Source organism: Ailuropoda melanoleuca, chromosome 8 (genome assembly GCF_002007445.2).
Source record: "Ailuropoda melanoleuca isolate Jingjing chromosome 8, ASM200744v2, whole genome shotgun sequence".
NCBI lineage: Eukaryota > Metazoa > Chordata > Mammalia > Carnivora > Ursidae > Ailuropoda > Ailuropoda melanoleuca.
The window spans coordinates 14,732,791-14,758,238 of NC_048225.1; the positions used below are offsets into that span (position 1 = coordinate 14,732,791).

At 49.7% G+C, this 25,448-nt stretch overlaps 2 protein-coding genes across 7 annotated transcripts; both read left to right on the forward strand.

The window, feature by feature from the left end:
• The first annotated feature begins 2,121 nt into the window (after positions 1–2,121).
• Positions 2,122–24,111, forward strand: FOXR1 (forkhead box R1). 2 transcript variants are annotated; one of them, XM_034665921.1, is made up of 6 exons: positions 2,122–2,244; positions 21,385–21,459; positions 21,559–21,821; positions 22,064–22,287; positions 23,353–23,591; positions 24,036–24,111. In XM_034665921.1, the coding sequence occupies exons 1-6, from the start codon at positions 2,178–2,180 to the stop codon at positions 24,062–24,064; spliced, it is 897 nt and encodes a 298-aa protein (XP_034521812.1). In that variant the 5' UTR covers positions 2,122–2,177; the 3' UTR covers positions 24,065–24,111. The 2 variants fall into 2 exon arrangements, with proteins under 2 accessions (XP_034521812.1, XP_034521813.1); XM_034665922.1 differs by lacking the exon at positions 2,122–2,244 and adding an exon at positions 15,350–15,676 and having other exon boundaries at positions 21,380–21,459.
• UPK2 (uroplakin 2) lies at positions 5,206–8,804 on the forward strand. Of its 5 annotated transcripts, none has more exons than XM_019810304.2 (5): positions 5,206–5,399; positions 5,759–6,603; positions 7,081–7,537; positions 7,773–7,843; positions 8,197–8,804. In XM_019810304.2, exons 2-5 carry the CDS (start codon positions 6,528–6,530, stop codon positions 8,331–8,333), a joined length of 741 nt encoding a protein of 246 aa, XP_019665863.1. In that variant the 5' UTR covers positions 5,206–5,399; positions 5,759–6,527; the 3' UTR covers positions 8,334–8,804. The 5 variants fall into 5 exon arrangements, with proteins under 5 accessions (XP_019665863.1, XP_034521814.1, XP_011235949.1 ...); XM_011237647.3 differs by lacking the exon at positions 5,206–5,399 and having other exon boundaries at positions 5,453–6,603; positions 7,081–7,212; positions 7,399–7,537; positions 8,197–8,703; XM_034665923.1 differs by having other exon boundaries at positions 5,206–6,603.
• Positions 24,112–25,448: the final 1,337 nt, after the last annotated feature.

The following is a 25,448-nucleotide window of genomic DNA, read 5'->3' on the forward strand; positions in this document are numbered from 1 at the left end:
CAGCCTGCCTGCCTCCCCCTTCAGATTGTGGATTTGCAAGCCTCCACAATCACATGAGCCAATTCCTTAAAATAAACCTCTCTCTATATACACATCCTGTCTGCTCTGTTTCTCCAGAGAACCCTGACTAACGCAGCCAGAGCCCCTGAAGATGAGCGGTCCCCAGGCTCCTCTGGGCCACCACCAGACAGCCTTCTTCAAGGCCCTTGGTAGCTGTGTCCTCCTCTCCCCACAAATAGTTACTCAAACTCTCACACTTCCTCTGAACCCAAACCCTTCTCCCCAGTGAGTTTCCTACTTCCCAGAGAAAGTGGAGACCATCAGAAAGGAGCTCCTTTAATTTGCTTCTTTTCTCCCCTTTTCCTTTTCCCCCACCTTCTCCCCCAATTTCTCTGCATTGTTGCCCAATCTTTTCTCTCTGCTGAGAGAGAGAGTCATTCCTGTGGCTCAAGTCTGATGCCTGCACCCCTGATCTGAACACCATTTTCCCTCCTCCAGAAGCCTCCACATCAGTCACGCCCCTCCCTCTCCTGCATCTTTACCTCTAAAAACACAGCAGATGGGGCATCTGGGTGGCGCTGTCAGTTAAGCATCCTGACTCTTGGTTTCTGGTTTCTGCTCTGGTCATGATCTCATGATTTCAGGATCGTGGGATCAAGCCCCACGTCCAGCTCTCGCTTAGCGCAGTCTGTTTGAGATTCTCTCTCTCTCCCTTTCCCCCTGCCCCTCCCACTCGTGCTCTCTCTCTCTTTCTAAAATAAATAAATAAATCTTTAAAAAAACACACACAAAACACAGTAGGTGAGTCTTTCCCATACCCCAAATTCCCCTCCAGTTCCCTGCCTCCTTCCCTTCCCAGCCAAGCTTCTTCAAGGAGCAGCCTGCATGGTTCTATCCCCACCTCCTCCCCTGCCAGTCATCTCCAGACTCCTGCAGTCCCGCGTCTGCCCTCCTCACCTGCAGGAAGCTGCTTCTAAGGTTGCATGACCCCTGAGATGCCAAGCCCAGTGGACATTTCTCAGTCCTCACCTTCAATTCTGACCTTCACACCATTTGACACCTCCTTTTGGAAATTCCCCATCCACTCCCTTGTGGTTTTCCTCCTCGTTCCCATTCCTCCTTCGTCAGCTCCCCTCTGCCCATCTGTCCTTCTGACACTGTGTCCTAGTATCCTGTCCTCTTCTGTCTTCTCCTTCCCTTCTCCTCGTCTCTCCAAGGACTGTTTCCCACATCACGATTTTAACCATTGCCCACCTTCCCTCTCTTTGTCCCCCACCTCTGTTCTGTGCCCCAGACTCAATACACCCAACTATGAAAATGTCATTTTCATCTGAATTTCCCAAGATATCTGTATGTGTTGTCTATTAGTGGCTTGTAAAAACGAATATCATTCTGAGAATCAGGACTCTGGAAAAGACTTAACTGGGCAGCTCTGGCTCCAAGTATTTTGTAAAGTTGCAGTAAAAGATGTCAGCCTGGGCCATAGTCATCTGAAGGCTCAACTGGGGCTGAAGGATCTGTTTCCAGGCTTGCTCATTTTCATGGGTATTGTCTGGAGGCCTCAGTTCTATGCTGGATGTTGGCAGGAGGCCTCAATCCTTTGCCACATGGACCTCCCCGTAGAGGTGCTCCCGTCCTCCAGACTGAGCTATCCAAGAGAGTGCAAGGGGGAAGTCCTTCTTGGTCCCCCTTCAATGGTCAGAAGTGACCATTGCTTTTGCTGGATTCTACTGGCCACACAGACTAACCCTGACCCAAGGTACCAATCCCTTACCCGCTGCCAGTCCCTTCCCACACTGTTTCCAAAATGTTCTTTCCACAATTCAAACTCTTCAGAGGCTTTCTGTTTTCTTCAGGGTAAAACTCAAGCTCCTTAGCATAGGACACAAAGCCGCTGGTGACCCAGCTGGTGGCTGGAGGTCTTGTCCTGATCATCTTTGAATGCTTCTTTCTAGCAAGATGTACTTGTTCATGGTTCCCAGAAGGTGTCAGGTTAATTCACTTCTCTGAGCTTTTTCATGTGCTGTTCTCTTTCTGGAATATTCCCTTCCACTTATTTTAACTGGTTCATTCTCCAAAACGCAGCAACTTGAGAGCAGGAGTGGTTTCTTGTCCTCTCCGTGTCTCGTCTGTCATGGCACCCACCACCGAGGAGATGTTCAACAGATGTCTACTGAATGGAAACGCGAGTGGGCAGGCAGTTCCTGTGTGCCTGGGGCTCCGGTGGCGTGCTTGGTGTACAAGGTACAGCTGGCCCACATCTCATCGCTTTCCCCTTCAGTCTACCTTTTCTGACCAACCATTGCCCTCTGTATCAGTGACAGAGTTGGAAAACCAAATTCTGATTTCTGGGCTTTTTAAAAAAGATTTTATTTATTATTTGAAAGAGAGTGAGAGCATGAGGGGCAGGGGAGAGGGAGAGGGGGGAAGCAGACCTCCTGCTGAGCAAGGAGCCTGATGCGGGGCTCGATCCCACCACCCTGAGGTCATGACCTGAGCCAAAGGCAGACACGTAACCGACTGAGCCCCTAATTTCTGATTTTTAAAATTAATTAATTTATTTATTTTAAGTAGGTTCCACACACAGTGCGGGGCTTAAACTCATGACCCTGAGATTGAGTCGCATGCTCTACTGACTAAGCCGGCCAGGCGCCCCCAAATTCTGATTTCTATCCCACGTCATTAGCTACTAGCTCTGTGACCTCGGGAAATTAATTTATTGCCTCTGAGCCTCTAGTTTTCATCTGTAGGAAGGGTTAAAGGAGAGGATAAGATGAATTACTTAAATTAATATTTATTGAAACAGAGATCGTGCTAGGCACTCTTAAATAAATTAGCTTGAGTGATGGTCATAATATCTCAGTGAGACAGATTTTACACCCTTTCTACAGAAGGGGAAACTGCAGCTCAGAGTACTCAGGTAGGTAACATGGCCAAGGTCACAAAGCTGGAAGAAGATTTGGGGTAAGTGGTTGCATCATAGGGAGCATTAGAAAAAATAAAGGAGCATCCAGGTCACTTTCAACCCTGCATGACTCAGAGTTTTTTTCCCTCTCTCAGCCTTTTTCTCAGATCTCAAGGATAGAGGCTCTGCCATTTCCCATCAGACCAACATTTGGTGACCACTGCATCTTACTTCTTGGTCCAAGTCCCCACGGTTCCCCCAGTCTGCTCCTACTGATTATGACAATGATCTCCAGCATTCCTTCTGCACCTTTATTTTAGAGCATTTTTATACCTGTCACATCTTGCTAGATGACTGAAAAGGAATGAGCCTTCCCATTTCATAGGTGAGAAAACTGAGGTTCAGAATGACTCACCTAAAGTCGTTTGGTATCGCTTACCAACAGGAAGACAGTAGTCCCCATCAGAGGCTCACACGCCCATGGAGTCCAGTGGACATGGTTCTTCTTCTTTTTTTTTTTTTCAGATTGTATTTATTTATTTTGAGAGAAAGAGAGAATGAGTGAGGGGGAGGGGTAGAGGGAGAGGAAGAAGCAGACTCCCCGCTGAGCAGGGAGCCTGATGAGGGACTTGATCCCAAGACCCTGGGATTATGACCTGAGCCAAAGGCAGCTGCGTAGCCCACTGAGCCACCCAGGCGCCAGGCCCAGTGGACATGTTTCCAACTGACTGGCAAGCAGAAGAGCTGCATCACAGAACAAGAACCCCTGGTATACCCGGCAGACCTGGGTTCTGATCCGAGACCTCTGGCGACAAAATACCACAGTTGAGGAACAAATACACAGTACTATAGTTGAGAAAGGGCAGGTCAGTTTGGGGAGCTAATCTTTTAGTCCAGGCAGAATAGAGATTAAGAACTCTCTGGAGGCAGAGACTTATTTTGCCTTTGTGTACCTGGTGCCTAGCACAGGTCGGGTACTTCATAAATGTTTGTGGGCTTGGGTATGGGATGTGGAAGGAAGGGGGCAGAAGAGGAAACTTGAGTGAGTTTAGAATCGAGACTCCGAGGGGGAGACAGGCTAGAAAGTGTGGGTCCAAGAGAGAGACTCCAGGCATTTGTGGCCCTGGTTCCTTTCCTCCAAAGCCGAGAAGACGTCCTCCAGAGGCCCAGGGTGCTGTGGCTTTAAATGACTTCAGCGTGTCAATGAATCTGCTCAGCTAAAAGAGTTATCCTCTTGCTCCTGCGCTTGGCCTCCCCCTCCTCACAGCTCCCCAAACCCTTCTCAGCCGCTGTGATGGGATAATTAGATGCGAGAGCTCAGCACAGATGATGCTCCAGTTGCTTAGCAACTAATGGTTTCCATGGAGACCGCAAAGCACAGCCTCCAGAGCAGCCAGTGAGCAGCTCGGCAGGGCAGGGAGAAGACGCAACTCTCAGTTCCTCCAGAAACCTGGGGAGGGCCGGGGTGGGGAAGGGGGGCTGGTGGGGAAAGGGAGGGCTTAAAGGCACAGGGCCCTGTTATCCCTTGAAAATCTGGTCAGAGCTCTGCCCTGCCCTACCCTCCTCTGTCCCACTGGTAATTTCAGATGGAATGTGGGCTGAGGCATGGACCCAACACACCCCAGACTACAATACACCGAGCCCCCTCTTTCTTCTTCCTGGTTTGTGACTGAAATGGGAAGAGATACCTCCCGAGCCCAAGTGTGCACATCCTTCTAGGTTGGTGGTGGGATTTGACGAGCACCAGGAAGATCCCCTGAGCCCTAGGATGCCACCACCTAGTCTGTTCCCTCTCTCCAAAGTTCTCCTCAATGTGCAAGCGATCCTTGTTCCCTTTGTAGAATGAGGGTGGGATCCTACCAGAAAGGGGACAGAAGCCAAGGCACAGGAAACAATTCAATTCTTCACCCCAAGGCAGCCCATCCTGGGAGACTGGGGGGAAAAGACCTGCCCCTGATCTCCACCAAAGAGGATCGTGTGTGTGCGCGCACATGCATGTAGGGGGTGCAGTGCAGAGCATGTGGCAATTCAAAGTCTGGGCCTCTCACACTAGCATCAGTCGACGTTACTTGGAAGCTCCTTAGAAATGCAGACTTTCAGGCTTCACCTCAGACCCACTGAATCAGAAAGAACCTCTCAGCGAGATCCTTAGTGACTCACAGGCACAGTCAACAAGGACAAGGGCTAGTCTAAGACCTTCCTGCCCTCTGGGGTCCATGAGTTCTTTTTTTTTTTTTTTTTTTTAGGATTTTATTCATTTATTTGAAAGAGAGAGAGCACAAGTGAGAGAGCTGCAGAGGGAGAGGGAGAAGCAGGCTCCCTGCTGAGCAGGGGGCCAATGTGGGGCTTGATCCCAGGACCCTGAGACCATGACCTGAGCTGAAGGCAGCTGTCCAACCAACTGAGCCACCCAGGTGCCCCTGGGTCCATGGTTCTATCTTCACCACACCCAGTGCTTGCACTCCAGCCTTGAACCTCCCCGTCCCACCATGGGGTAAGGACACAGCCCGACCCCTCACTTCCTTTCAGGACCCTGGCCCTTCTCTGGGACTGGGGAAGATAGAACAGTTCATGGCCTGGAGACGTCCGTCAGTGCTCCCTGGACAGCTCGGGTGTCTCCCAGCAAAGTCTCCCTCTGAGTCTGTTTCCACATTTACAAAAGGGAGCCGGTGACACGGACAGCCCATGATGGCCATAAGGATACGTTATGTTGGCACATGCCCCATGCCCAGAGCGGGGACTTTCTCCTCGTCTCTCCTTGCTTTCTGTAAAAACTCCCTCACTCCTGTCTGATGGAGCGCAGGGTGGGAGATGCAGTCAGAGAGGCTCTATCTTTTCATTTGCTCCTACCAGGTCTCTCTCGCCTCCCTTCTCAGTCAGTGAAACGACGGTTGCTGACCACGGCTGACTGCCCATCCCCGCTGGACGGGGCTGGTGCCCACTACTCCCAACTCTCTGAAAGTCTTCCCTGGCATCCCTTTGCCCCACTCTCCAGAGGAATCTGACTCCCACACACTCCCTGGCACCAACCCCCCTCTGCCTCTCCCAGAGCAGCCGTATCTGGGCCCCAGGGGACACCGTGGATTGGAACCCTTGGCTCTGCTGCCCCCATTCCCTACTACCAGCCTCAGTGTCCTTCCCATCCTTGCCCGGCCAAGGTCTGTCAGGAGCCCTTCGGAGTTCCTCTCCTCATCTTGCGCACCAGGACAATCTCAGAACTTGCTGCCCTTCTGGAAGACACCCACAGTCTGTGGGGAGCAGTTCTCTACAGGCCACACTCCAAATGCATGGGTAGGCAGGAGTACTCAGGCCCTAACATGTGGGGGTTCCAACGGAAGGGGTGATTTCCACCCCACCTTAGCTACCCTCCCCCTCTACAGCTGACTAAACCATCGAGATCCAGCCAGGGCATCCCCACTTCTGGCCTGAGAGCCAGCTCCCCGTCCTGAAAAACCTGTCTGGGGGGCCTTCCCTGAAGCTGTAGGGCCCAAAGGGCAGGTTGGACGGGATTCCCCTCCAGCCCCTCCCACCCCAAGACAAAATCAGCCACCCCAGGGGCCTGGCCTCACTTGCCTCCGGAAGCCACAGCCTGCCAGCACCTGTTCTAGCTGCCAACCCAGCTATGGCATCCCTGCTGCCCGTCCGGACCTTGCCCTTGATCCTGATTCTGCTGACTGTCCTGGCCCTGGGGGCTGCAGGTCTCTGCCATCTCTGGTGGGGTGTGGGGAAGGGCCTCTGAGGCCCATGCAGGAGGCACTGTGCCTTCCAGGGCCTTCAAAGAGCAGCTGGTCTGGCCAGTTGGGGTTGGGGGACTGGTGATGGCAGTGACCAGGCATCAGTCACTGAGCCCAGGGCACACTCCTGGTTCTCTTCCAAACCTGGGAGGCAGAGACGTGTGGGGAAGGGCCCCAGGCTAGGAATTGGGGTAATGTTGGTCTCTGCCCCCTACCGGCTCCCAGAGTCTGGCCGCTTGGTGGATGGCCCAGCTTCCGCAGCCCAAGCCTGCCACCTGGTGGTCAGACAAGCAAAGGCCTGTATTCTGCCAGCCCGCCGTAGAGTGGAGGGGGAGGCGTCGCATCCTTAGAAATGGCCCCCAGGGGTCAGGGCCAGATCTGATGTTGGGGAAGGAAATTGGTTGCCCCCACCCGGAACCTCCCTCTTGGCCCCCCCAGCAGACTTCAACATCTCCAGTATCTCTGGTCTGCTGTCCCCGGCGCTAACGGAGAGCCTGCTGGTTGCCTTGCCCCCCTGTCACCTCACAGGGGGCAATGCCACACTGATGGTCCGGAGAGCCAATGACAGCCAAGGTTTGCTACCCCCTCCCAAGATGGCCCCCTGGTCCCCAGAGACCCCTACCCAGCACACCACCAGCACCCCGTCTCCTGCTCCTGCCTTCCTATCGACCCTTCTCCTGGGCCACCCATATTATGCTGCCCTTCTCCTTGGGGCCTCCGGAAACACACCCCTGACTTCACCCCCAATTTCCTGCCCAGCGGTGAAATTTAGCTTCGTGGTGCCTCCGTGCCGTGGGCGCAGGGAGCTGGTGAGTGTGGTGGACAGTGGGGCTGGCTTCACGGTCACCCGGCTCAGTGCATACCAGGTGACAGACCTCATACCAGGAACCAAATACTAGTAGGTACTGGATCCAGGGCACCTGTGGGAGAGGGTGCGGGGAGAGAAGATGGGTCCTGACATTTGCTGGTGGGGAGGGATCCGGTCAGCTTGGAGTGAGAAAGTGAGGATACAGCTGAAGGGGTCAACAAAGGGCACGTCTATGAAGGGGGAGGCCTGGGCTCCCTCCCTCTTTTCCCAAGTCCCAGATAATCACTGAGGAGTCTCTCCTCTCTCCCAAACCCCACCACAAAAGCATTTCCTACCTAGTGACGAAGGGGACATCCACTGAGTCCAGTAGAGAGATCCCAATGTCTACGCTTCCTCGTAAGTAAATCAGGGCCCCCCAAATCTTCCTTGGCCCTCCTGCCCCAACCCCCCAGCTGCCCCTCCCTGGGCCCCCTTCGCTTCTTTGTGTACTTGCATCCTAGCCCTGAGCCCTTGGCCTTTTAACTGCCTGTTGACTCATCTCATAAACTAAAGGTTCTATGTCCAACCAATGTCTGTGTCCTCAGTGACCAGCATAGATGTTTCATAAATGTTTACATGACGGATGTGTGGATCAGTTGATTGGCTGGATGAATAAATGGATGAAGGACAGCCGGGTGAGCCAGAGAGCCTTGGGTCAGGATAGGGACTCCTCCTGCCCACCAAGGCCTCCCTCCTCTCTCTTCTGACAGGAAGGAAGGTGGAATCCATTGAGCTGGGAATGGCCCGGACGGGGGGCATGGTGGTCATCACAGTGCTGCTCTCTGTTGCCATGTTCCTGCTGGTTCTGGGCTTCATCATTGCCCTGGCCCTGGGCGCCCGGAAGTGAGGAGGACGGCGCCAGGCAGCAGACCTCCGGGAGGTCCAGGCACTGTCCATTTCCTCAGGCCACGGCTTTGCCCTGTGTGCCTGCCTCCTCTCCTGAAAAGACTGCCTGCTCCCAGGCTTCAACGCCAGCTTCTTTGGGCCCTTCACCTCTCCTCGCTGCCCCCTCTCCCCGGAGCCCTTTCCTCCCTCTGCCCTCCCCTAGGTCCCAGGTGCCTCACCTCCCAACACTCCTCCTAATCCCGTCCGCCCACTCCTGTCAGAATTGACGCTCCTCCCACTTCACCTCTATAATCACCCCCCCCCAACAATTCACCCTTCCCTCAGTGACAGAAATCCCCTCAATAAAGTCTGATGCCACACCTGCCCTGTGTTTCCCTTCTTTGGGCCCCACCTGGGCCAGAACAGCATCCGAGTCAGGCAGCAGGTGCTCCCAATCCCCTCCCTGCCACACAAGCCAGAGGTGCTTCTCTCACGAGGCAGGTGGGGACCAGATGAGGTTAGAAGTCAGGAGTTAAGAGTTCTCAGATCACACGTGGGCTGTGGGTTTTGCACCCCTCTGCAGCAGGCCACCCAGCCAGGGTGTGGTGCACTATGTGGGTGAGTCTGGAGGCCAGAGGGTCTTGGGGTGTTGGCGGAGCAAAGGGAAGTGCTGGGGAAAGGGGTACAGGCTGTGACTGGGGACAAAGAGAGCCACCAGGGTGAGACCCTGGACAGGAAGCTGGGGGGTGGGAGAAGTGGAGAATAGGCTAAGGGGGCCTAGGAGGAGGGAGTGGAAGTGGAAGAACACTGGGTGGAGGAGGACGAGAGTGGTACAGTCTGGTAACTAAGGGAAAAGAGCAGGAGTGGTCCCCTTTCCAATACACAGCCCTTGTAAGGATCAGTGGCCTTTGCATTGATCTTAGAGGAAATACCAGGATTTTTAAGGTGACCTCCAAGACCAGCCCTGGTCTTTCCCCTAAGGGCCCCTCTGTTCTCGCTGTGTTCCCTCCAATATCCTGGTGTTCCCTCTTGCCTCAGGGCCTTTGCACAGACTATTCCATATGCCTGGCTTGCTCTTATGACTGTCCCCATCNTGGGGCTCGATCCCTCAATGCCGGATCACGCCCTGAGCCGAAGGCAGACGCTTAACGACTGCGCCACCCAGGCGCCCCGGAAATACCAGGATTTTTAAGGTGACCTCCAAGACCAGCCCTGGTCTTTCCCCTAAGGGCCCCTCTGTTCTCGCTGTGTTCCCTCCAATATCCTGTGTTCCCTCTTGCCTCAGGGCCTTTGCACAGACTATTCCATATGCCTGGCTTGCTCTTATGACTGTCCCCATCCCCACCCCACTCCTATTTGGATAGGTAACCCACCTTCTCCATCCCCTCACTAGGTTCCCCTATCCAGTATTTATTCATTCCACAAACATTAACTGAGCATTTATTACCTGCCAGGCGCTACTAGAAGTGCTAGGAATAAAGTGTGAAAGACATTTTGTTCCTCCTTCATGGAGTTTATGTGGAACTTAATGCAAGAGGAGATTCCCAAAAATGTGAGCAAGTAAATAAGTTAAATAAAAAATGTGATAAGTGTGGGGTCCCTGAGTGGCTCAGTCAGTTAAATGTCTGCCTTTGGCTCAGGTCGTGATCTCAGGGTCCTGGGCTTGAGCCCTGCATCGGGCTCCCTGCTCAGTGGGGAGTCTGCTTCTCCCTCTTCCCTCTGCCCCTCCTCACTCCCTACTTGTGCTCTTTTTCTCTCGCTCTCAAATAAATGAGATCTTTTTTAAAAATGTGGTAAGGGCTATGAAAAATGAGAGAGGAGATGAACGCTGGAACCCTCTTTGTCTGGGTGGGTCTAACGGACCTGAGGCCTGAAGTCAGGAGAGACGGGCAGGGAGGATGTGCCCTGCAGAGAGAATGGTCTGGGCTGTGCTCCCCACGCTAACTGCACCAGCCAAGGGGAGGTTTGGGGGCCCGACCTTATGCTGGGGGAAGAGCATCGGAGTGGGAGCCAAACTCCACTGCACATTGGATTCATCTAGAGGGCTTTAAAAAACCCCAACACCTAGGCCATACCCCATACCAGAATCACAAGGACTGGGGTGGCAGCCAGGCATTAGTATTTCTTTCAAGATCTTCAGGAGGGTCCAATGCTCAACAAAGTTTGGAACTTACTGATATAAACATTTTTTAAAATTGTGGTGAAATACACACAACATGAAATTTACTATCTAACCAGTTCGGTGGCATTAAATACAATCACATTGCTGGGCAGCCGCCACCACCATCCAGCTCCAGAACTTCTTCAGTAACCCAGAGAAATTCTGTACCCCTTCCCTTCCCCCCACAATGCTCATCAACCACCATTCTCCTTTCTGTCTCTATAAATTTGGCTCTATAAAGTGGTATCACACACAATTTGTCCTTTTGTGTCTGGTTTATTTCACTTAGCATAATATTTCCAAGTTTCATCTGTGTTTCAGCCTGTGTCCGAGCTCTATTCATTTTTAAGGCTAAATAATACACCATGATATGTAGAGACCACATTTTGTTCGTGCATTCCCCTGCTGATGGTGGGCTGTGTCCACCTTTTAGTTATTGTGAAGAGGGCTGTTGCTTGGGTGTACAACTGTCTGTTCAGGTCTGTGCTCTCAGGTCGTCTGGGTATATTCCCGGATGTGGAATGGCTGGATCATATGGTAATTCTATGTTTAACTTTTTGAGGAATGGCTGTACTGTTTTTCAAGGGAATGCACCATTTTACATTCTCACGGGCAATGCACAAGTGTTCTAATTTCTCCGTATCCTCATCAACACTTGTTATTTCCTGGGTTTTGTTTGTTTGTTTTTATAATAGCATTTTCATTTGCATTTCCCTAATGATTAGTGATGTTGAGAGTCTTTTCACGTGGCTATTGGACATTTGTGTATCTTCTTTGGAGAAATGTCTATTTAATGTCTTTGCCCATTTTTAAATCGTGTGTGCGTGAGTTGTAGTTCTTTATATATTCTGGATAGTCACCCCTTGCCAGATACATCACTCATATGATAGAACATTCTTAAATGGCAGACTGATTTGAAAAGGCCTATTAAAGAGGAAATGCATTACAATAACTTTTTTTTTTTACTTTTCTTGAAACAAAAATGAAACACCCATATGGAAAAATTTTGGAAGCATATACAGCAAAATGTAATCAATTATTATCTCTGATTGATACAAAGAATGAGTTTCGTTTTATTGTTTTTCCTTTTGTGTTTTCTATATTTCTGTGTTTTCTGCATTGAACATGTATTATTTTTGCAATTTAAAACTTTTTAAAAATTTTTAAAAGATTTTATTCATTTATGAGAGAGAGAGGACGTGCAGGTGTGCAAGCTGGGGGAGGGGCAGAGGGAGAGGGACAAGCAGTCTCCCACTGAGGAGGGAGCCCAACATGGGGTTCAATCCCAGGACCCTGAGGTCATGACCAGAGCTGATGGCAGACACTTAACCGACTGAGCCACCCAGGTGCCCCCCACCCCTTATTTTATTTTTTTAAGTAATCTCCACAACCAAGGTGGGGCTCGAACTCACAACCCAGAGATCAAGAGTCTCATGCTCTACGCACTGAGCCAGCCAGGCGCCCTGAACATAAATTATTTTTACAATTAGAGAAATTAGCATTAAAATTACTATTATTGGTATTAAAGGTAGAGTCCTAGCAATTCTTTAAAAAGGAAGCTGTTGTTTTCACTGTAGTTAAAACATTCATTGAGGGTCTCCTATATGCTAGGTACTCTCAAAGTTTCTAGACTATTAGACAAGCCACAGGCAGCACAGTACAGGGTGCATAGGCTCTGATAGGGAACCCAGGATGCACCAAAGGGGGCTAGTTCACCCACTGGCCAAATCTGGGACCATTTTCGAATTATAAAATTTTATAATCATAGTAAGCTGTTATAATTAATAATTATAAATAATCCACTCTAAGAATCCTTTGGGTCCATACTGACAATAAACAAATATGAGATAAGGGGAGGCCTGGCTGGCTCAGTCCGTGGAGCTTTCGACTCTTGACCTCAGAGTTGTAAGTTCGAGCCCCAACTTGGGTGTAGAAGTTACTTAAAAATAAATCTCTACCTCTTGGAGTTAGAAAATAAATAAATAGGGGCGCCTGGGTGGCTCAGTCAGTTAAGCGTCTGCCTTCAGCTCAGGTCATGATCTTGGGGTCCTGGGCTCAAGCCCCACATCACCTGGCTCCCTGCTCAGTGGGGAGTCTGCTTCTCCCTCTCCTCCTACCCCTTCCCCTGCTCATACTCTCTCTCTCACTTTCTCTCTCTCAAATAAATAAAATCTTAGAAAGAAAGAAAGAGAAAGAAACAAAGAAACAAAGAAAGAAAGAAAACCTTTAAAATAAAGTAGGGGCACCTGGCTGGCACAGCCAGTTAAACCTGACTCTTGGTTTCATCTCAGGTCATGATCTCAGGGTCCTGGAATCGACCTCCGCATCAGACTCCTCGCTCAGCGGAGAGTCCGCTTGGGATTCTGTCTCCTTTTCCTTCTGCCCCTTCCCACATGTGTGTGTGTGTGTGTGTGTGTGTCTCAAAATAAATAAATTTTTAAAAATATATGACATACAGAAAACCTCTTCCTTACAATAGAATGTCAGTTAAGAAATGGGAAAGGCGGGGAGGGGGTGGGGGAATGGGATAGACTGGTGATGGGTAGTAAGGAGGGCACGTATTGCATGGTGCACTGGGTGTTATACGCAACTAATGAAGCATCAAACTTTACATCGGAATCTGGGGATGTACTGTATGGTGATTAACATAATATAATAAAATAAAAAAAAATGGGAAAGGCATGATAGATTTAGAGAAATCATTTTACACCCATCATAGTAATGATTGATTCAGGCAAGAATCATAAGTGAATACTAGAATGGGCCTAAGTTTGATGAGGAATAGGTTTTTTAATTTTTAATTTTTTTCAGGAACAGGATTTTATTTACTTATTTATTTTTTAAAGATTTAATTATTTACTTGACAGAGAGAGAGTGAGAAGCAGGCTCCCTGCTCAGGGAGCCCGACATGGACTCGATCCCAGGACCCTGGGATCATGACCTGAGGCAAAGGGAGACGCCCAACCATCTGAGCCACCCAGGTGCCCTTATTTATTTTTTTAAAATAAAGTTTTATATATTTAGGTAATCCCTACACCCAAGGTGGGGCCCGAACTCACAACCCTGAGATCAAGAGTCACCTGCTTCACTGACTGAGCCAGCCAGGTGCCCTGAGGAACAGGATTCTTGATCAAAGTATCTCCCCACAAATTACTTACTAATTACAAAGGAGAGGGAGAGAGAGAAAAGGTAACTACCCTCGAGAAACCTGGTGGATACCACTAAACCAAGTGATTGAAGTTAACATCATTAATAATGAGACACCCTGACATCGTCCGCCTCTTGATTGAGTTACTGAGAAGGAAGCAACATCACTCGTGTGATATTCTTGCCCAAAATGCACAAGTCTAATTATGAGGAAACATCAGACAAACCTAAATTAAGGGACATTCTATAAAATAAATGGACTGTACTCTTCCCAAAATGTCAATGTTATAAAAGATTAAAAAGGCTGAGAAACTGCTTGGGATAAAAGGAGGACAAAAGACTTGAAGATGAAATGCACTGCGTGAGCCTAAACTGAATCCTAGACCAGAGAGCAAATTTATATAAAGGACATCATTAGGACAATTAGTGAAATTTGAATAGGATCTGTATGTTAAATATAGTATTGAGTCAATGTTAAATTTTCTGATTTTGATAATGTTCTCATTTCTGCTTTTCTGGTTACATATGCCAATATCCCTGTTTTTAGGAAATACCCAGTGAAGTATTTATGGGTAAAGGGCATTAGGTCTGCAAATTACTCTTAGATAGTTCAGAAAAATAACAATAAGTGTTTTATATAGAGTAAAATTAAAATGTGATAAAACGTTAATACTTGGTGTCATTGGTGGATTATAGGATTCAGGTATATAGGAATTTTTATACTATTCTTGGGATTTTTCTGTAAATTTGAAATGATTAAAAGCCAAATTTTAGGGCACCTGGGTGGCTCAGTCCATTAAGCCTCTGCCTTCGACTCAAGTCATGATCCCAGGGATCCTGGGATGGACTCCTGCGTTGGGCTCCCTGTTCTGTAGGGAGTTTGCTTCTCCCTCTGCCCCTCTCCCTCCAGACCTTGTGCCAGCGCACATGCTCTCTCTCTCAAATAAATAGATAAAATCTTAAAAACCAAATTAAAAGAACAAGCAAACAAACACCCTCCTGGGACTCCTGGGTGGTTCAGTCGGTTAAGTGCCTGCCTTGGGCTCAGGTCATGACCCCAGGATCTTGGCATCCAGTCCTGCATCTGGCTCCTTGCTCAGTGGGGAACCTGCTTTTCCCTCTGCCTGCAGCTCCCCCTGCTTGTGCGCACGCTCTCTCTCTCTGAGAAATAGATAGATAGATAGATAGATAGATAGATAGATAGATAGATAGATATAAAATCTTTATTTTTAAAAAATATTTTATTTATTTGAGAGAGAGAGAGAGCACGCACAAGCACGGGTGGGGGGAGAAGCTGAGGGAAAAGTACACTCCTGGCTGACCAGGGAGCCCGTGATCCCAGGACTCTGGGATCATGACCCCAGCCGAAGGCAGACCCTTAACCATCTGAGCCACCCAGGTGCCTTTAAATAAAATCTTTAAAAAAAACAAAATCAAAAAACAAAACAAAACAAAAAACCAAACACCCTCCAATGCTATCTCCACCAAGTACTCCAGGTGAGATCTTGGATAAGCCGTAAAATCTATCAGAACCTCTTAAAGTAGCTATTAATACCATCACGGGACCATTCGTCGGTGGTCGCGGTAGAGAAACTCACTAAACACAAGAAGAGCTTCGTGCAAATGCAGAGGGGGAAGAGGGCCTGGGAGCCCTCCCTTCGGGACCCTCAGGGGCCCCCAAGCCCCAAAATGAAAGTATAGGGGGTTGAGGAGAGAGGTCGCAGAGAGTAGCCGGTGGAGGCCAGAGGCGATTAAAGGCGTCAAATTGGGGACTCTCCACACCTGAGCTGGCGCCAACTAACCGGATCCGAGCCCGGGGCTTTGAGGAAGTGGTGCGCAGCCTCAGCCTCAGTGTCTCCGAGTCACCCACCCCCTGCTGGGCGACCTCCTGGGCGACCTCCTGGGCGACCTCCGCTCTCCCTGAAGGTGGACCTGAAACTCCAACACCTCGACCTCTGGGCCAGCCTCCATGGCCAGGTCCCGGGCTTGCTGGACTGGGACATGGGCAACGAGTCCTTCCTGGCCTTCACCACGGCGCACCTGCCCCTTNCACCACACATTTCACTCGTTCTGTTTTTTAAAAAAGTTATCGGTTTTGTTCGAGGCTGTACCCCCCTTAGTACACTGGCTGACACCTAGAGGTGCTCAATATTTGCTGAACGAATGGTTGACCGTCGTGGCGTTTAAAAAGAGGACTTTTTCTTGGGACCTCAAGGGCAGAGAGTGGAGGTGATCACCTCCTAGTTCGTGGTACATCATTGCCATCTGTTCGGGCAAGGGGCTTGGATTAACCCATTGTCCCCCTTCAGTGCACCCCCCACACCCCGCCTTCCATCACCTACCCCCCCCGCCCCCTAATATGGATAACCCCAAAGGCCATTCCTTTCAGGTGGAAGCCTCTAAGAATCTCTGATCTTGGGGGTGAGGGTGGCAGGGAAATNTTTTTGCCTAATCCCGTTGGTTGTTTTTTGTTTTTTAAGGTTTTATTTATTTATTTGAGTGAGAGAGCATGAGAAGGGGGGAGAGTCAGAGGGAGAAGCAGACTCCCTGCCGAGCAGGGAGCCCGATGTGGGACTTGATCCCAGTACTCCAGGATCATGACCTGGGCAGCAGGCAGTCAGTCCTTAACCGGCTGAGCCACCCAGGCATCCCTGCCTACTCGCATTGTTTTTGAGAGCTACTCTGGTTGCCAAATGAAGATCTGGTTTATTATTTCTGAGGGGGCCTGGGTGGTGGTCTAACATCTGCATGCACTACCTTTTGCATTTTAGTTCTCCTTACTCATGGAGACCTGCATTGTCTCCCACTCTCTGCCACCATAAGTAATGCTAACGAATTCCCAAATCTTTGTTGATTAAGAAATATTTATTGAGCACCTCCGATTTGCCAGGTATTGTTCTAGACGCCGGTAATACATAATGAATGAAACAGACAAGTCTAAGTGCAGCTTACATTCTAGGGCGGACAGACAATCTACATAAAAATACATATATAGTATGTTATAAGGTGACAAATAAGGTGGGAAAAAAGGACACAGTAAGGGGGTTCAGGACTGGTGGTGGCTGTGGGTTGAGGAGGTGGTGGCCACAGTGTTAAATAGGGTCCTCAGGTTGGGCCTCCTTGGGAACAGAATATTGGAGCAGAGTTGAAGGGGGAGAGACAGTGAGCCAAGAGGATATTTAGAGGAAAAGATTCTCACCAGAAGAAATAGTGAAGGCAAAAGTCCTAAGGAGGGACTATGCCTGGAGTGTTTGAGGCACAGGAAAGAGGCCGGTGAAGCTGGATCAATGTTAAATACAGACGGAAGTTCACAGGGAGTGGAGCAGAGATCCGGAAGAGCCCCTGTGCCACTTTAAGGACCTTGGGGTTGACTTTCAATAAGATGACATGGTGTGGCTGAAAGGTTTTGAGCAGAGAGGTGACGTGGTTCAGGCTTCCTGAGGGTGTGACCCATGTAGCTGCATAGGGGGCTGGTGCTTGGTTCGATGCTCTGCTCTCACAGTCTTGAGATTTTTACTCTTTGAACAAGAAACCCTTCATTTTCATTTTGCACTGGGCCTTGCAAATTATGTAACGGATCCTTCATGATCTATATTCTGAAAAGATCACTGTGGCTGCTGTGTGGAACATGCATTGTAAACGTGGAGATATGAAGCCAGTAGACTAGGCTACTACTGTCATCCAGACAAGAGACGGTGGTAGGCTGGAGAGTCAGTGTGGGGGCAGAGAAGGCAGAATCATCTGGGTTCGTTGATGGATTGGATGTATAGTGTAAGAGAGATTAGAATGTGATTCCTCCAAAATTTTGGCTGATTAAGTGAAAGGATGGAGTGGCCTCATGCTGAGACGGAAAGCTTCTGGTAGGACAGATTTAGGGAGGAAGATCAGGAATTCTGTTCAGGACATGCTGAGTTTGGCATACTTTTTAGATCTGCAAGTGAAAATGTCGAGTAAGGAGGTGGATACAGAAGTTTGGAGTACTGGAGGGAGGTATATTTTGAGAGTCTTTGGTATGTGGGTGGCATTTAAGGAGTGAGAAGAAAAGAGAGAAGAACCAAGCATGAGCCCTGGGGACATCCCATTGTAAAGATACTGGAGAGAAGAGAGATAACCAGTCAAAATTAAGGAAATGACCATGGAGAATCAAAACCAAGAGATCGTGGTCTCCTGGAAGCAAGTGAAGGAAGTGTGTCAAGGAAGGAGTGATTGGGGCGCCTGGGTGGCTCAGTCATTAAGCGTCTGCCTTCGGCTCAGGGCGTGATCCTGGCATTCTGGGATCGAGCCCCACATCAGGCTTCTCCGCTGGGACCCTTCTTCTTCCTCTCCCACTCCCCCTGCTTGTGTTCCCTCTCTTGCTGGCTGTCTCTCTCTTTCTGTCAAATAAATAAATAAAATCTTTTTTTTAAAAAAAGGAAGGAGTGATCAGATGAGAGGCCTGTCTATCCCTTGTGAGGTCAGGTGTGAGGTAGACAGACAAATGGATTTAGCTCAGCAGACATCATTGGCAACCGTGATGATGGTGGTTTGGGTGGGGTGGTAGAGAGGAAAGCCTGATTGGCAAGGGTGGAAGGAAGGGAAGTGGAGATAGAAAGAATAGGGGGTTCTTTGTAGGAGTTCTGCCTCAAAGAAAAGCAAAAACATGGCACAGTGGCCTGGCACAGAACATGGGAGCAAAAGAAGGTCTTTTCAATAAGATTAGAGAATAAACATCATACTTGAATGCTGATGAGAATGATCCACCAGACACACACACAAGTAACAGTAAGTAGAGGGGTGGTTCGTTGGAGCGTTGTCCTTGAGAAGGCAGGAGAACGTCTGTGGGTCCCAGGGAGGGAGGGAGGGAGACAGAGAGCAGCACAATCCTTCGATCTCACTGAGATCACCAACTTGTTGACCCTGTCTCCCTCTCCCTGTTCTCCATCCCCGGATATTCTCCCCTCCTTGCCCAACCTGGAATCCCGTGGTCACACATGTTCTCTCTCTTGCATGCACTATCATTCGCATACATTATTCCTTTGACCCTCTCTGGCTTTGGAGCACTTGCCTGCCCTAACCACAACCCTAATTAAATCCAGCTCTACCAAAGAGTACTCCAAAGCCATGGATTAATGGATCGGTGGTCCGGTGGTATCCAAGGGTAGTCGGGAGTTAGTTGGAAAGATAGGTGAAGTATTTTTTTTAAGTTTGTTTGTTTGTTGAATCAGTCAGTCAATCTCTACACCTAACTGATCATAACAAGGAAGATTAGCATATAAATTCCTGTATTGACTTGAATAGACACACCCGGGAGCAGACCGTCAGGTGTAGTGTCCAGGTGTAGTGTCGGCACAGTAGCCCTAGGGGCTGTTCAGATCTGCAATGTGATGAAGGGTCCTATTTCCCTGCATCTTTGCCAACACTTGGTGTTATCCGTTTTTATAATTCTTGTCAGTTTCGTGTAAAGCGTTATCTCATTATTTTATTGTGTTCTTATTACTGGTAAGGCTGAGGGCCTCTTGTTAGTATTTCAGATACCCCCTCCTTGTGAATATTGATTCATATCTTTTGCACAATTATAGGTTTGTTTGCTCTTACACATCAGTAAGGGAAAGGCTGTCTATTTAGTAGAGAGCTAAGAACCTTATGAGTTGAAAAAAATTTTTTGGCTTATTTTATTGTCTAGTGATGTTTTTTGGTTTTGTGGTTTTACTATGCAGAACATTTTAATTTTAGGTATTATAATATCTTCATAAAATGTATGGATGAATTTGAGGGTAATTGGTGTCTTTATAATATGTATCATGTCTTCATTTATTCAGAACTTTTATGTCCTTAAATAGTGATTGTATCTTTTTCCCATGAAGGTCCAGTTTGTTCTTTGATAGGTGAACTCCTAGATACTTAATAATTTTGATTGCTACTGCAACCAAATAATATAATTTTTATTATTTATTATTATTATATTTTCCAGTTTCTTCATGCTGCTATGGAGAAACAGTATTTATTAGTATGTTGTTCTTATATCCAGCAAACTTGCTGGGCCCTTATTGGTTCTAATAATTCATATATTGATTTTTTATGGTTTCTATCTTAACATCCTTTTTTCCATAAATAAAGGCAGTTTTGTCTTTTTCTTTCCAACTTTATGTCTCTTTCTACTTTTTCCTCTTTTTGGGATGCCTGGGTGGCTCAGTGGGTTAAGCATCTGCCTTCGGCTCAGGTCATGATCTGGGATCCAGTCCAGAATCAGGCTCCTTGCTCAGCGGGGAGCCGGCTCCTCCCTCTGCCTGCTGCCCCTCCTGCTTGTACTCACTCTCTCTTTCTTTCTCTGTCATAAATGAATAAATAAAATCTTGAAAAAAGAAAAAGAAATACCTGTACTTTTTCCTCTTTCCAAAGACTACATAGAGCATTATTAGTAACTGGTTGAGCATCTTTTCTAATTACCGAGCTCTCCAATAAGTATATCATCATTTTCCACGTGAAAACCTAGATTCAACTGCCATATGATGACACTCATGGGGTCCATGGGGGGGAGGTGGAAATAGTTCCCGTGATCCCAAGCAGCCAGCATAGTGCCCAGGTGATAGCTCTAATAACACACTTGGTATACCCTTAGCCGGCCGTGTGTTCATTCATCCAGGTAAGCTGAGCTCCTCCCCTGTGCCAGGCAGTGAACAAGACAGACCTGGAGATCGGCTTTAAGCAAAGTAAAATCCGTGTTATGAGAGTGCTTGGACAGGCAGTCAGAGAAGGCCTGCGTTAGGAAGATGTTTAAACAGAAACGTGAGGGGGGCACATGCGTGGCTCGGTCGGTTGAGCATCCAGCTCGTGATTTTGGCTCCGATCACGATCTCATGGGTCAAGGGATCGAGCCCCACATCAGGCTCGGTGCTCAGTGGGGAGTCAGCTTGAGATTCTCTTTCCTCTGCCCTCTGCCCCTCCCCCCACTCACTTGCACTCCCTCTCTCACAAATAAATAAATCTTTTAAAAAACTGGAAATGTGATGGGTGATTAGCAATTAACTAGGGCAGCAGGAAGAGGGAAGAGTGTTTCTGGCAAAGACAACGGCTCGTGCGAAGGCCTGAGATCTAGAGCGTGGTCTCTTGGAGATGTGGAGAGAGCCTGAGAGGAACGACAAGGCTGATGAGGAGCCAGGGCCTTGGCTCTGGAACTTCAAGCTGGCCCTCATGGAAAGCCATCAAAAAGTTTTTAAGCAGAAGGGTGACAAGCTTGGATTGCTATTTTAGGAAGATGCTCTAACTGCAATAGGATTAAGTTAGAGAAAAGCAGATAAACACCATTTGGGTTATGGCTGGACTTGGGGATTGACTGAGTGTGGCTAGACCAGAAGGAGAAGAGCTAAGAAGTCAGCCCTTGAAGGGCTGGGTAGGTGGTGGTGCCCCCTGCTGAGACAAGGAATACGGGAGGGAGAGCAGGAGGATGGAGTAGGTGTGGACGTGTTGTTGAGTTCCAAGTGCCTGTAGGTTGTTCACACACAGACCTCCCGTAGACAGTAATACTTACAGGCAAGCAGAGAAGTCTGGGCTGGCAGTAAAGATTTGGAAGCCCTGACTTGATAGATGGTGGCTGAAGTCACAGTCACAGACCGCTCAGGGGACAGTGTATGTGGACTGAGGAGAATGAGAAGGTCAGAGAGGTCAAATATGGTGTCCTAATGCCCTGGGGAGGGCCCATAGCCATTTCCCAGAGAAACTTCAAGGCCCAGGGTCCTGGGGCCGCCATGGAAATCCTACGACGTTTTGACCCTCTTCTTTCTGTCAGTTGCCAGATACAGACTTCGAATAGTTGAGCCACCAAAAGTGCCTGTGGAAAAAAACCCCAGCCCTGATAACGATGGTGAGTAGCGGGGAGTGGGTTCTCTGGCATAGCCTTGCGGCCCAGGCCGGGCCCCGAGCCAGTGAGCTATGGTGCACGATCTCCTCTCTCTCCACGCAGGCCCAACTGTTGAGCCCAACCTGTGGATGTGGGTGAACCCCAACATCGTGTTCCCCCCTGGAAAGCTGGAGGTCCCGGAACCTCGGAAGGGAGAGGATCAGCCAAGCACACTCCCCTCCCCTCAGCCACCCCCAAAAGAGGAAGACTTGGCCGACTGCTCCTCCGAGGCCACCGCGGGGGAGTCAGAGTCTCTGCCCTCTTCCAGCGAGCAGTCTCCCCCTCGGAAGCGGATGCGGTTTGCCTCGTCCCCCAGCACCTGGGAGGTAGGAGTTTCTGGGCCTGGGGGCTGGACTTGGGCTGTAGGCAGGGCCGCACCAGGGTGATGTGGCGGAGAGGTCTGTTTGCTCAGGGCTAACCGAGGGTGAATGGGTTCAGAAATTGGCCAAGCCCTTGGGTTGGGGAGAAACCCAGACGGTGGCCCTAGACCGCTCCTGCTCCCTGCCACCGCGCCCCCTGGAGTAGAGGCCGTGGAGTTAGGACCAGTTCCTACTCTGTGCTCCTCTAGCTCGCAGAAGAGGAGGCTGCGGACCAGGATGACAGCTCCTCTGTGGCTCTCCCGTCCCCTCACAAAAGGGCCCCCCTCCAGAGTCAGAGGCCCCGGCAAGCCAGCAGCCAGGAGGGGAGGCTCTGGTCCCGGCCCCCCCTCAATTACTTCCACCTAATTGCACTGGCATTAAGAAACAGTTCCCCCTGTGGCCTCAACGTGCAACAGATCTACAATTTCACGCGGTATGTGCCACCGGGGGCCCTGGGGGGGGGTCAGGGCCCCTGGTCTGATACTTTCCAATCTGCCCGTGGCCCTGGGCTGCTGCCTTGGTTTACCACGTGGGGCAGAAAGGATAAGTGTGCTCCCAGGCCTCCTTTCTCAGGCACTGCTTCCGGTCCTCAAATGTGTGTCCACGTATCCTGTGTATGGGAAGGTATCCACGCCCACTCCCTTTCACCTCTAAAAAATCCAACCGTTTTATACCTTAGTTTTTGTTTTTTTTTAAAGATTTTATTTATTTATTTGAGAGAGAGAGAGGGAGCACAAGCAGGGGGAGCAGCAGAGGGAGAAACAGACTCCCTGCTGAGCAGGGAGCCTGATGTGGGACTGGATCCCAGGACCCTGGGATCATGACCTGAGCTGAAGGCAGACGCTTAACCGACTGAGCCACCCAGGCGTCCCCGTTCCTTGGTTCTTTAAAATATAAATACACCTGGGTCAGAAATTCTCCCATCCTCCCTGTTAGGATTTTCCAGTAGAAAGTCTGGTTTCCCCAACAGTTTCTCACATGCTTTCCCTTTGGGCTGGACTGCCGGCCACAGCTTCCGGCACCCCCAGGGGCCAGGGGTGCCCAACTGAGAAGGGATTTACATTTAGCTTTGAGAGTCACGTACACATGAGTGTGAGAGCTTTTCTGACCTTTTCCCTATAGCAGGAGAGTCTGAGAATATTAATGCACAAGCGGTGTCCTTCCTCGACCAAGATTCCTCTCACAGGAGTTGGTTGGCCTGATTCTGCTCTATTCGAGTCACAAGTCACGTCCTGAACCCTCAGAGGGAAGAAGGAAAATGAGCCACGGAATGGAAACAATAAACTGGGTTTAAAAGATGAGGTTTGCACAAGCAATGCCCCAGGTCGGGTTTTGCCACATGTTTGATCAGCAAAGAGCCTTTCTTCTGGGCCAGCTTGCCATTCTCCACTGTGAGAGAGGGGCTGAGGCTCCTGGCTGCTGGGGGAGAACAAGAGTGTGAAGATAGGGCCTCTCCCAAAGAAACTGTGCTTTCCTGACCATTCTTCCCTGTCCACAGACAACATTTCCCCTTTTTCCGGACGGCTCCGGAAGGCTGGAAGAATACTGTCCGGCACAATCTCTGTTTCCGAGACAGCTTTGAGAAGGTGCCGGTCAGCATGCAGGCTGGGGCCAGCGTGCGGCCGCGCTCCTGCCTCTGGAAGTTGACCAAGGAGGGACACCGCCGCTTTGCAGAGGAGGCCCGCGCCCTGGCCTCCACACACCTGGAGAGCATCCAGCAGTGCATGAGCCAGCCAGGTGAGCGGGCCCCAGCACGCGAGGGGCCCAGGGGAGGGGACCCGCCCGTCTGACATGAGGCTGAGTGTGCGGAGGGGGAGCCTGGGTCACACCTTGGGGGGGGCACCTTCTGTGGGAAGGGGAGAGGATGGCAGTGGCCCGAGACACTGGGTAGTGCCTGCCCGAGGTGGGATTCCAAGCCATGTCCTTGAGGTCCAGGGGTGGGTGGAGAAACAACAGAGGTGCAATTGACCTCCCAGCCCGCAGCCTAGGAAAATGGGGGCCACGCGGTGAGACAAGCATGGTATGAGCGGTTATGTGCAAAGGAGGCTTTTTCTTTTTCTGGAGATCTGGTGGCATGTGGGCCTTGAGGGAGAAGTAGATCATCTGCCGTGAGATGTTCCGGGCTGAGGGAGCAGCAGCTGCAAAGGGCAGATACATTCCGTTGACTCTCTTTTTTTCCAGACGTGATGCCCTTCCTCTTTGACCTTTAAATCCAAGGAGCAGGAGTCAGCCTGTCCCTTATTAAAGTTACCTGCAGCAGCCTGGTGTACGTGTGTGGTCTCTGAGGATGGGGACCGGGTGGAGGTGGAGGTCAGCTCTGACGCTGGAAATGGACACCATTGGCCTGACGTGCCCTGAAGGGAGCCCATGCTCTTCTTTCCTCAAAGGAGGAAAATACTCAACCCCCTTCAGGATCCTCAAGCCATTCCCGTGTTTCTGGATTAAGAGGATAGTATTGGGAGATGCCAGCTCATAGCAGCCCGCCACTTACAGGAAGGGGATGTAATCAGCTGGGAACAGTGGAAAAAAGCCTAAGAAAAGGTATCACTTGTGGGGCCGTTGAAGGAAAGACAAACCCTCTTAGCAGGCTAGAAGGAGCAGTGAGAAGGGCGAGAGGAAAAGGGGATGGTCAGGTTCAAGCCTCATCTAACCCCCCCCCACCGCATTTAACCATTTTGAGCAAGAGGTGGGAACTTGGGGCAAGATGCAGGCACCTCCCCCTTGCTGTTGGTCTCCACCAGGCGGATTCAGAGTTCTTAGAGACTTCAGAACCCAGCTGGGCTGCTGTGGCTTTCCTGGTGGCAGAAGCCGGTGTCCAGGGCAGGGCCAGGTGCTAGCCTCAGGTCCAAGGGGAATACAGAGAGCCCTGCGGGCGGAATGAGAAAGAACACCCAGATGCCCCAAGCATTCAGACAGTGCTTGAAGACAATACCGAATTGAAGACAATACCCGGCAGGCCTGCGATGACCTTCCTCACTCCCTCTCCTGCTCTCCCCTTGCCACCCCCTCCCCCCAGCAGGCCTCCCCGGAGACAAGGCTCCACCCTCAGAACCCCGGGCCTCAGATAGCCTCAGTGCTGCAGGCAGTCTTTGACCTTGAAGAACTGACCCTTAGGCTTGGGGGGCGGGGCTAGGCAAGGCATTCAGCCCTGAACCTAACTTGGTATTAGACCTAAGCAGAAAGTATTTGTTGCATCATTTTAAGATATACTGAACTTTCAGGAATGCAACTATTCTGTAAAATGAAGGAGGATCATGTTCTTTTTTGGTTTGGAAGTTTACCAAGAGTTGTTTGCCACTTCAGAAAATCACTTTGCTGACAGCAAAGCTGCTGATATTTAAGTCACCAATAACGCACGCCCGTGTGAGTCTGTTTGTGACTGCTGTTCTCACGGGGATCCTACATGTACAAACAAATGTTTAGTTACATCAAGGCAGCCAATATAAAGAAAAAGTATTTTCAATAGTCATTTGAATATCCGCTCTTAAATCTAAGGTCTTCACCGTAGGTATGTGCAAATTTCCCAACTATCTCGTATTTTCAAGTATAGTTTATCCATTGAAATACACTTTATTTCATAAGTTTCTCTCTTTA

What these genes read in the sequence shown, in the direction of transcription:
- UPK2 (XM_034665923.1), top strand. Translation starts at nt 6,528, where the DNA reads ATGGCATCCCTGCTGCCCGTCCGGACCTTGCCCTTGATCCTGATTCTG. An exon ending in ATACCAGGAACCAAATACTA is followed by an intron (nt 7,538 to 7,772) that starts GTAGGTACTGGA and finishes CCACCACAAAAG; the next exon opens with CATTTCCTACCTAGTGACGA. An exon ending in CCCAATGTCTACGCTTCCTC is followed by an intron (nt 7,844 to 8,196) that starts GTAAGTAAATCA and finishes CTCTTCTGACAG; the next exon opens with GAAGGAAGGTGGAATCCATT.
- FOXR1 (XM_034665921.1), top strand. Translation starts at nt 2,178, where the DNA reads ATGGAAACGCGAGTGGGCAGGCAGTTCCTGTGTGCCTGGGGCTCCGGT. An exon ending in CGTCCCCCAGCACCTGGGAG is followed by an intron (nt 21,822 to 22,063) that starts GTAGGAGTTTCT and finishes GTGCTCCTCTAG; the next exon opens with CTCGCAGAAGAGGAGGCTGC. An exon ending in CAGATCTACAATTTCACGCG is followed by an intron (nt 22,288 to 23,352) that starts GTATGTGCCACC and finishes CCCTGTCCACAG; the next exon opens with ACAACATTTCCCCTTTTTCC.